General features: G+C 40.8%; 1 protein-coding gene across 1 annotated transcript; it reads left to right on the top strand.

Moving 5' to 3' along the window:
• Nucleotides 1-2,431: 2,431 nt before the first annotated feature.
• LOC131252695 (UDP-glycosyltransferase 76B1-like) lies at nt 2,432-5,248 on the top strand. The gene is made up of 2 exons (XM_058253372.1): nt 2,432-2,960; nt 4,235-5,248. The coding sequence occupies exons 1-2, from the start codon at nt 2,465-2,467 to the stop codon at nt 5,110-5,112; spliced, it is 1,374 nt and encodes a 457-aa protein (XP_058109355.1). The 5' UTR covers nt 2,432-2,464; the 3' UTR covers nt 5,113-5,248.
• The last annotated feature ends 6,489 nt before the right edge of the window (nt 5,249-11,737 follow it).

Below are 11,737 nucleotides of genomic sequence, written 5' to 3'. Positions count from 1 at the left end.
TAACATCTTCTTAACCCGAAATGGCTGAGGAGAGGAAAGGTTCCTTTTTGAGGGTACTCCCGGGAACAGATCCAGTGGAGACAAGAATTGTCTGTATCATATCCACTCTGGCCATCCAATTTGACGGCTCATTGCAAGACATGAGCTCAAAATTGAGATCCAAAACTTAACTAAGCCACACAGGAAATAGTAAGGATAGAAATGCCCACAGTCAAAACTTCTTGGAATCTACCATGATGTTTATATATCCCATCCAACCTGTTAACGATGTAATTCCCTTGAAGATTAGGGGAAAACACAAATATCAGCTTAATCCAAAACTTCTATGACCCCCAAGAATTTTTCAATGATAGACGATCAATTCAATTATTTTATGTGGTATGGTCCATTTGAACATTTGATATGCCTCATTTTTAGGCTTAAGCCCTAAAATTATCTGATAAAAGCGGATAAATTACATAAATCATGGTTGACATCACTGAGTTTACTCAGTACTCAGTACTAGGGGTGTACACGAAACAAGCTAGCTCGGTTAGCTCACTCGACTCAACTTGAAGAAGCTCGATTCGACTCGATTCGAAGCTGAGTTCGAGCCGAGTCAAGCTGATTTTTTGAGCTCGAAAATGAGTTCGAGCAGACCCCAGTTCGACTCGACTCGGATCGAATCCAGCTCGAATCGAACTTGGATCGAACTAGTTCGGTGACTCGGTTACTTTGCCATTGATGTTGCTCGCCAACTGTTTGATAAAATGACTCAACGAAATGTGGCTGGTAGCAAGGAAGGTATGTACATGAAACAAATACCATTTTTCTCTTTATTTTTCTTAGTTTTTATGTTGCTTATAAGGTGTTTGATAAAATACCTGTAAAACCATTACCCTTATTTGTAAAACAATGGGATTTTGAAGTTGCGGTTTAGGTGTTTGTGGAAATGCCTCGATGGCGAACTCGGCTCGATCTTGGCACGAGCTGACCCGAGCTGTTGACCGAATTGAGCCGAGCCGAGCTCGCCAATCAAGCCCAAGGACCGAGCGAGCTGAGTTCAGGCTGAGGTTAGTCGGTGGCCGAGCTCAGGCCAGCTCGACTCGGTTCGACTCGATGTAGACCCCTACTTAGTACACCAAGCATAGTGAGTTACTCACCACGCAATCCGCTTCCCAGATGGATGGAAGCGGATTGCGTCCTGCCCCTACAGGACGGTAATTCATCCAGCAGAGCTCTGTGGGGGCCATCGTGATGCAAACGTCTTATCCATGCTGTATATACATATTTAAAAATCATTATACAGTATGAACCCAAAAATTATGCAGAACCAAGGCTTAAGTAGGCCACAAAGTGTAGATTGAAGGGCCACTATTAAAAACTTCTTGAGAGCCGTAGAAGTTTCGGATCAATCTGATATTTGTTTTTTCACTTCATCCAGGTTATAAGATCTTATGAATAGGTTGGATGGTAAAAAAACATCACAGTGGCCTTTAGAGAGGTTTCAAGGGAGGGTGTCATTATCACCACTGCTTCCTATGGTGTGGTCCACTGGATATCTGAATTCATTTCATTTTTTGTATCATGCCATAAAAAATAAAAATAAAAATCTTTTAATAGGTATGGACGGTGTGGATAATACGTTTACTTCACGGTGAGCCTCACAGATCTTTGCCGGACAGATTATGTGTGGGGGTCCACCATGATGTATCTGTTATCCATGCCATCCATCCCTTTTCTCAGATCATGTTATAGAATGAGAGTGGATCAAACTTCTAGTGGACCACACCAAAGATTACTGTTGCATTTAATGCAAGCCATGCATAGTACTCTGTGTGGTCCACTTGAGCTTTGGAGCAACCTTATTTTTTGGCTCATGTCATATCATGATCTGGGAAAAGGGATGGACGGCATGGATAACCAGATAAATCATGGTGGACCCTACAAAAATCTGCCTGGACGTTGCTATGTCCGGTGGGGGTGGGACGCAATCCACTTCCTACCATTCCTAGTCGTCCGTGACATATGCAAAGACCGATTACAAAAACCTTTGATGCTTCCGTGTGATGGATGATAGGCACTTAATCAGTTAAAAATTGCAGGCATGGATACAAATAATCCAAATTAAACTGTCCAAATAATGGATCTCTGCTGAAATGTATCTATAACAAAAGGTTACACACAATTGAATATATTATTATTAGATTGGCGGACATTTATCAAACGGTTAAAAATATCCAATGATCATATTGCGACAATCAAATGTCCTCTAATCAGAGGTTAGGATCATCCAACTAGTCTGACTTCCAAAATCAACAGTGAGGTCCACAACATGGTTTAATTTGACTTAATGTATGCCATGTGCATGACTTTAGGTCGCATGTGTAACAAACATCATAATCCACAAGAGTATCATATAACTCACTGTATATGTATAGGAGAGAATTCATTTCTTAGCCCAAGAGTCAGTTAGCCTTTTCCAATGGAAGAATCGACAGACCTGCAAATCCAAGAAAAGAAAATCCATCATTTGGTTATTTTGCCACTCCCATTTCAAGGACACATCAATCCCATGCTTCAACTGGGCACTATCTTACACTCCAAAGGATTCTCAATCACGGTAATTCACACTCACTCCAACTCTCCTAATCCATCCAACTTCCCCAACTTCAACTTCGAGCCCATTCCCGACGGCTTAACAGACCGTCAGCTTTGGACTGAGGACCCCTTAACCCTTGTGTCCATCCTCAACGACACATGTCAAGCACCATTCCATGATCGTTTGTCCCGATTGCTATCGGACAGCCGGCATGGCCCGGTTACATGCATCATCACCGATGAGCTTTTTCACTTCACTAAATCCGTTGCCGATCAGTTGAAGCTCCCAAGAATTTTGTTAGGCACCAGTAGTGCCACGTGTTCTGCCACCATGTCGTCTTTGGACTTTCTACAACAAAATGGACTTCTTTCCATCACAGGTATGTGTACATGTTAGGGCCCGTTTGGACATCTCCCAAATCTTGATTGGTTCCGATCAAGAAGTTCTTGAAAATGAATTAATTAATCTTGATGTGCCTTTTTAAATCTTATTATACATCTTTACAAATCTTGATTTAAATGGTACAGCTAAAAACATCATTAAATCCTTTTGAGGGGCTGTTTGGATGCTGTATCCTGCGTTTTATGTTATTTGTGAAGCACCTTTTCTTACAAAAAGAGAACATTGAGGATAGTTCATACAGTCCATATGGTTGTTACTCAAAAGATAATCTTATTCTACGGGTAAGACTAACGTATGCTGAGTCATGCTGAGTCTTGTATCATACATGCATGCATTAATATAATATAACTTCTATGTATGGGAAGTCATAATGCCACGTATGCCATAGTCAATCTTTAAACACCTCAGATTTGCCACGTGTGCCAATCAACATGCATGTGTGCTTTGACACCACATGCAAAAGACGGCATATGTGACAGTGAGTTTGCATCATCTAGTGACCGTTGCCCGGCCTTTCATGGTGAAAGTGTGTGGCTGAGGATGTTTTGAAATTAAGGAATCCAAGAAATCATCAAGTGGGCTAAGTTATAGCGACAGTTCACCACCATTTTTTGGAGTTTTAGTCTGTCACCCACCGTACACTTGGTGCACCCGTATAGCAATCCAGAGAATCCGAAATATTGCAGGCCCATGCCTCTGTGTGTGGCATCCACCCTATGGATGGTCAGGATCATTCCGTTAGTTCGATTCTTCAGTGATGCTCCATCTACATTAGACCCTATGATTTGGACAGTTTGCAATTGCATTGAGTTGTATATGTGAGATACATAGGGGTTATGTAAACAATAACTTGAAATTTTTCATTGAGCAGTTCTACGGATGTAACTGAGTATGAGTCGACTCGGATGAGCGCGTGGTTCTAGTATCTATCCCTTGGGCCGGGCTGGTCTTGCACAAGCCACGGACATATCAGTTAGGCCCATTTACACCCCCACAATACGTAGGTCTAAAACCTATAAGAAAATTGAAATACAACCAAACATATATAGCATTAATGATCGTTTATTGAGAAAATGAAACAAATAACATAGCTTGGGGCACTCTTGTTGGGGCCACGCTTTCGCGATCATGAACATTCATTTGGTGGGCCTGACTATGGAACTTACCTATAAAGCACACATACATTTAATTCTCTAAACAAAAGCAATGTGTAGATTAACTTAAACATATTAATGAATCTGTATTTAGCAGATTGTCAGCCAGAAACACTTATTCCTGAGATTCCGCCGATGAGGATCAAGGACATTCCGGACTTCAGCACGACGGATCCTGATACGTTTGAGCGCTTGTGGACCAATATGCTCAATGCAACAATGTCCCCTTTGGGTTACATCATGAACACATTCGATGGTCTTGAATCAACTGCACTGAAAAAAGTTAGAGAAGATCGTCATCCCATTCCACTAATTGCCATGGGCCCACTCCACAAATTCTCGCGGGGAACATCAAACAGCTTACTAACACAAGACTACAGCTGCATGGCTTGGCTAGATAAGCAGGCGCCACAGTCCGTCATTTACATCAGCTTTGGGAGCTTAGCTTCCATTGATAAAACAGACGTGGTGGAGATTGCTTGGGGTCTAGCCAATAGTGACCAGCCGTTCTTGTGGGTTCTCCGGCCTGGCTCCATCAGTGGCCATGATTGGGTCGAACCGCTGGAAGGGTTTGAAGAGAAGACACAGGAGAGAGGGCGGATAATTAAGTGGGCCCCACAACAAGAAGTTCTGGCCCACCCATCAGTGGGAGGATTTTGGACACACAATGGTTGGAATTCTACGTTGGAGAGCATATGTGAAGGTGTCCCCATGTTATGTTCTCCTTATTTATGGGACCAAAAGGTGAATGCTAGGTATGTGAGCCATGTTTGGAGGGTGGGAATACAACTTGAGAACGGGTTCGAGAGAGGTGAGATAGAGTGGGCCATAAGAAGATTGATGGTGGAGATTGAAGGAGAGGAGATGAGAGAGAGAGTACGTGATCTAAAGGAAAATGCAATGCATTGTATAGAGAAAGGAGGTTCTTCATATGAGTCATTAGAGAGTTTGGTTGATCTTATCATGTCATTGTAATGTCTCATCTCTTATCATATTTCATCTGTATTTTCATTCAATGGCAAGCTACAACAAGATGTATGTGATCAAATAGGCCTTTGTTTCAGTGTAACTATATTCCTTTGATGTTAAATAGTGCATTGATTGAAATTTAGGCTGTATGTGAACTTTCAATACAACCATTTCTTTCTTGTCAATGGATCAACACTGATAGAATATACAATCCAGTGCAAACAGTGGGCTGAACCATTAGAGATGAACACGGGATGACTGGACTCGGCAGACTTGAATCGTCCTACTTGTTTTGACCCAATTCGATCTAAAACGAGTGAGTCAATCTGAATCGAGTAGACTTCATCCAATCTGAACTCAAACCAAGTCGAGTTCGGGTCACCCAGTAACTCGACTCGAAGTCTAACTCAGTACTGACTCAACTCAATCTGAAACCTGACTTGTGTGTGTGTGTGTGCGCGCTGAATGCTCAACTGCACACCAGTTCACACGGAACTCGTGTGAACTTTTTTGAGAACTCATCATGCATGATGTGACTCTAAAATCTGAACCGTCCTTGTGAAGAAGCACCTTATGAAACCTCCAAGTCCAATTTTTACTTTGATCAAAAACTTTGATGGGCTATGAAAAATGAAAACAATTTCCTCCCTTGATTTGCATTTCTCTTTGCTATGGCCCACCAAAATTTTAGATCCATGTGAAAATTTGTTCTTAGGGGTTTCATGGGATTCCACATCACATGCATGTACCATTCAGATTAGACGTCCATGATATGTGTGCAAAGGTGCGCATGTGCTAGGTGCCCAGGTGAGCATGACTATACACACACACGGAAATGGTTCAATGCTCGTCGAGCTATGTGGGACCCACCATGATTTGAGTCTAACATCAACATCGTGCATTTGATGGGTCCCCTTTAAATTATGGGATATCCTAAAATTCAGCCATATACAAAACTCAAGTGGGCCATAACATCTAAAATCATGTGAAGATATGCCTAAAACATATAAAAGCACTTGGTGGAGCCCACCTTAAACTTGAATGCATCTGAAACTTGGTCAGACCCCTCATCCAAGTGGAACACACATAATGGATGGGCTGGATTTGTAAACAACATCTCGGTGGGCCCAACAAATGATTATGAATTTTTAATGGGAGGGTTACATTTTCAACGTTTGTATGTGGTGTGGCGCACACATGTGATGGATTGACTTGATTTTTAAGCCCGAGGCCCACCATGGAACGATGCATCTGACCGATGGGGTAGATGTTCGAGACACATCATGGTGGGCCCACATAGCTTGACCTGAGTTTTTCTCAATTTTTGACCAAGTCGTGTCCCAATTGAGTTTTTTCTCGAGGCATGAAATCTAGTCGAGTCAAGGTCATATTTTATTTTATTTTTTAGTTTTTAAGCTATTGCATGAGAAGATGACAATCAATTATTTGGTAGGCCCCACCAGTGCATTGAGTACTATCATCGGCTATCCAATGGTTTGATGTCGTGTCCCACTATGAGTGAATGGGAATGTTTGGATATACCATCTAAAGCAGGGTTCAGAGTCAATGCCCCTGTCTCGATCCGAGACGACGGTTTCCTGCGAACTTTGGTTTTAGCCGTAATCGGATTGCGTACTGAGTTACTCAACGTGCTCTCATCATATTGAGTAAATTAAGTTGGGGCCACCATGAATGTATGCAGTTTATCCACACTGTACGTCCATCCATTTTTTCATATCATTTAAGGGGTTGAGACCAAAATTGAAGCATATCCAAAGCTCAAGTAGACCATACCACAGGAAACAGTGGGTATAATGATTTCTACCGTTCAAACCTTTCTAGGCCCCACGGTGATGTATATTTGTCATCCAACATGTTTATAAGATCATACAGACATGGATGAAGGGAAAAAACAAATATAAGCTTGATCCAAAACTTCATTGACACTCAGGAAATTTTCAATGGTAGAAGTTCGATTAATACTGTTTCATGTGGTGTGGTCCATTTGAGCTTTTGATAATCTTTAATTTTTTCACATGCATTAAAATTATCTGATAAGATGGATGAACAGATTGGATAAAATACGTAAATCATGGTTAACCTCACAGAGTTTAGTCAGTACGCTATCGGCTTCCGTTACAGCCTACCAATGATATCGATGAAACGACGAATATGGAGACGCGTGTACGTACCAACTACCGCCCCTATTACAATATTAAAAATAAAAAAATCCATTCTCATGAGCTGTCGAATTATCAGATAAATCCAAAGGAATGAATGAATGAATTCATGCACGTCAAGAGGAAGGTTCAAATCATGGGTCCCACTGTGTAATTTTCTTTATTAATCGTTCATTTAACAGTAGTCAATAAGTCTTCAAACGGGTGATGGAATTGCAAGGCAAAAGTTCCTACTTCCTATCATTGCTTCCAAAGAGAACGTTTCAACCAAAGTCTAGCTGCATTCATGCCTCGCTAGGATGGTATGTGGGGGCCACTATGATGTTTCTGAAAAATCCACCTTGTTCATCCGTTTTTTTTAGATCATTTTAATATAATAGACCAAAAATAAGGTGGATTTAAAACTCAAAGCGGCCGCACAAGAGGAAACGGTGGAGATTCAATGACTACCATTTAAATATTTGTACAGCCACTAATGTTTAGTATAAATCTAATAATTTTGTGTTTTCACTTCGTTCCAATTGGAATAAACTTATACACAATTTGAATAGCATATAAACATCGAGGAGTATATGAAGGTTTCTAACTGTGGAAAACTCTTTCTTCAAAACATCATGGTAGGCCCCAAGTAGCATCCAGGCAGGAACTTCTTTTTGCAGGAACGTTTGCCGTGAAGGGTAAGCGAGGAGAGGTGGGACGCGGATTTACTGATAAAGCCTTCCGGGCCGCCGACTAGCTACTCACAGGTTAAGTAGCGAGATCACTGTTACTGAAGTGATGTCGCTAAGTTCCATGGGGCCTACCATGATGTATGTTTTGTATCCACACCTTCCATCTATTTGGAGAGATCATTTTAGGACAATAGGTAAAGAATGAGTTAAATCCAAAGCTCTGCTGGACCGAGCACAGCACAGAAAACAGTGGGGACAGTAACACCCACCATTAAAAACTTTTAAAGGCTGCAAAAGTTTTAAATCAAGCTGATATTTTTGTTTTCCCTTATTTCATGTCTTTTTTAACTTTTGAACAAGTTGGATTTCAAATAAACATTATGGTGGGCCGTAGGATAGTTTCAACGGTGGGAATTAGTCTCCCCACTGTTTTCTGTAGTGGGGTCCACTATAGATTTTTATCTGCGTCATTCTTTGGCTCATGCCCTAAATTGATATTTCAAAATGGATGGACGGTGTGGATACAATACATACATCATAGTGGGGTTCACATAACACACTTCACTAGCCAACTCGCTACTCAACCTTTCAGAAACTTAGGTGGGGGCCACCGTGATGTTTGTCAGAAATCCACCCCATCTATCCATTTTTTGAGATTATTTTATGACATGGGGCCAAAAATGAACTGGATCTAATACTCAGTTAAGCTAAAAACATGATGAATGAATGTTTACGGTGGGCCAAAGAAGTTTTGAATTAGGCTAATAATTTTGTTTTCAATTTATCCCAATAGTAAGAATGACATTATAAACAGTATTAATGGCACGTAAACATCACTGACGACCTCAAGGAGGTTTCAATGGTAGGAATTTCCATAACCACATTTTCCTTTAGCGACGCCTAGAGTCTTGGATTCTGCTCATGACTTTCTGTCTCCGAGTCCTGAAATGATAGGATAAATTTCTCACTAACATTACAGTGGGCCCCACCTAAGTTTTCAGGGGCAGGGCAGGACCTTCCTGCAAAAGTCTTTCGAGGGAAATCCGCGTACCGTTGGTAGCACGTTTGCCGTGAAGGGTAAGGGAGGAGTTGTGGGTTCACGTCAAGTATCCAGACTTTTGATGCAACAGGCTCCATTGGCTATGGCGGATACCCTAGAAACCTCACAGATTGGAAGATCCTGACCCTTGCATTAGCGGCCCATCGGATAGAAGACTGAGGAGAAAAGATAAAAAAGAAAAATAGTAATAAAATATCGTTGAAAATTTATCCAAACACGCCTTAGAATGTTAAAATAACCAAATAGAAGACTTGAGAAAAAAAGAAAAATAATAATATAAAAAAAAAAAAACTATCATTGAAAATTTTGCCAAAGACGACTTCCCTGTCAAATCTATGAGACCCATCAGATTAATGGACCTGATCACCAAACAAAGGTCTCTACTTTTACGGACTAATCAAATAGGAAGCGGATTGGCTGGACAAACCAAACTACCTGGCTGGAGTGCTGACGTCACTAAGTTCTGTGGGTCCCATCACGAGGTATGTGTTATATCCAAACCGTCCATCCATTTGGCGAGCTCATCATATGACTTAAGATGAAAAATAATGAAGATTAAAATATCAAATGGATCAGACTGCAAAAAGCAATGGAGGATTGATCATCTACCATTGAAACCCTTTTGGGGGTCACAAAAGTTTTGTATGAATATGATATTTGTTTTTACTTTTCATCCGGGTCTTTGTGACCTTATGAACAGATTGGATGGAAAATAAATGTTACGGTGGCCCTGGGAATGTTTTAACGATGAGAATCGCTGTTCCACACTTCCACTGCAATTTGTGGTGTGGTTGACTTGAGTATGGGATATGATTTGTTTTTTGGCTCTTAGTCTAAAATGATCTCACGAAATAGATGAACGGTGTGGATATAATAAATACATCATTTTAAGTCCATGTAACTTTGATCTCCTTTTAACTGTTTGTATTCGAACGCGCACACAGGTAACCACACTAGATAGGTTGGTGGTATGTGGTACACTAGCTAAGCCGCTTCTAAGCAAATAAGTACACTACACGCATTCTTATCCACCAAGATCCCTACCATTCAGACCAGAGTTACAGGAATCGTCCGTATCATATCCACTCCGGCCATCCAATTTGACGGCTCATTCCAGGACACAAGCTCAAAATTGAGGTAGATCCAAAACTTAACTGGGCCACACAGGAAATAGTAAGGATTGAAATGCCCACATTCAAAACTTGTTGGAATCCACCGTGATGTTTATATATCCCATCCAACCTGTTCACGATGTAATTCAGTTGAAGATTACGGGAAAACACAAATCATAATTGACCCACTGAGATTAGCTTACTCAGTACCCCAAGCTTAGTGAGTTACTCACTGCGCAATCCGCTTCCCTGGTGGATGGAGGAAGTGGATTGCGTCCTGCCCCTACTGGACGGTAATTCATTTGGGCAGAGCTTTGTGGGGGCCAACATGATGCAAACGTCTTATCCACGCTGTCCATACATATTTAAAGATCATTATACGGTATGAACCTAAAAATTATGCAAAACCAAGGCTTAAGTAGGCCACAAAGTGGGGATTGAAGGGCCACCATTAAAAACTTTTTGAGAGCTGTAGAAGTTTTGGATCAATCTGATATTTGTTTTTTCACTTCATCCAGATCTACATGAACTTATGAATAGGTTGAATGGTAAAAAAAAAAAAAAAAAAACCATCACTGTGGCCTTTAGAGAGGTTTCAAGGATGGGTGTCATTATCACCACTGCTTCCTTTGGGGTGGTCCACTGGATATCTGGATTTATTTCATTTTTTGTATCATGCCATAAAATAATCTTTTAATAGGTATGGACAGCGTGGATAATACGTTTACATCACAGTAGGCCCTATAGATCTCTGCCCGAACAAATTATGTGTGGGGTCCACCATAATGTATCTGTTATCCACGCCATCCATCCCTTTTCTCAAATCATGTTATAGAATGAGAGAGGATTAAACTTCTAGTGGACCACACCAGAGATGACTCTTGCATTTAATGCAAGCCATGCATAGTACTTTGTGTGGTCCACTTGAGCTTTGGATCAACCTTATTTTTTGGCTCATGTCATATCATGATCTGGGAAAAGGGATGGACGGCATGGATAACCAGATACATCACGGTGGGCCCTAAAAAAATCTGCCCGGACGTTGCTATGTCCGGTGGGGGTCGGACCCAATCCGCTTCCTACAATTGCTAGTCGTCCGTGACATATGCAAAGACCAATTACAAAAACCTTTGATGCTTCCATTTGATGGATGATAGGCACTTAATCAGTTAAAAATTGTAGGCATGGATACAAATAATCCAAATTAAACTGTCCAAATAATGGATCTCTCCTGAAATGTACCTATAACAAAAGGTTATACACAATTGAATATATTATTATTAGATAGGCGGACATTTACCGAACGGTGAAAAATATCCAATGATCATATTGCAACAATCAAATGTCCTCTAATCAGAGGTTAGGATCATCCAACTAGTATGATTTCCAAAATCAACAGTGGGGTCCACAACATGGTTTAATTTGACTTAATGTATGCCATGTGCATGACTTAGGTCGCATGCGTAACAAACATCAGAATCTGCAAGAGTATGATATAACTCCCTATATGTATGGGAGAGAATTCATTTCTTAGCCCAAGAGTCAGTTAGCCATTTCCAATGGATGAATCGAAAAAGGTACAAATCCAAGAAAAGAAAATCTATCATT

This window comes from Magnolia sinica, chromosome 8 (genome assembly GCF_029962835.1).
Source record: "Magnolia sinica isolate HGM2019 chromosome 8, MsV1, whole genome shotgun sequence".
In the NCBI taxonomy this organism is placed as follows: Eukaryota; Viridiplantae; Streptophyta; class Magnoliopsida; order Magnoliales; family Magnoliaceae; genus Magnolia; species Magnolia sinica.
This window is presented reverse-complemented; position numbering and strand designations above follow the sequence as displayed.

What these genes read in the sequence shown, in the direction of transcription:
- LOC131252695 (XM_058253372.1), top strand. Translation starts at nt 2,465, where the DNA reads ATGGAAGAATCGACAGACCTGCAAATCCAAGAAAAGAAAATCCATCAT. An exon ending in TGGACTTCTTTCCATCACAG is followed by an intron (nt 2,961 to 4,234) that starts GTATGTGTACAT and finishes TGTATTTAGCAG; the next exon opens with ATTGTCAGCCAGAAACACTT.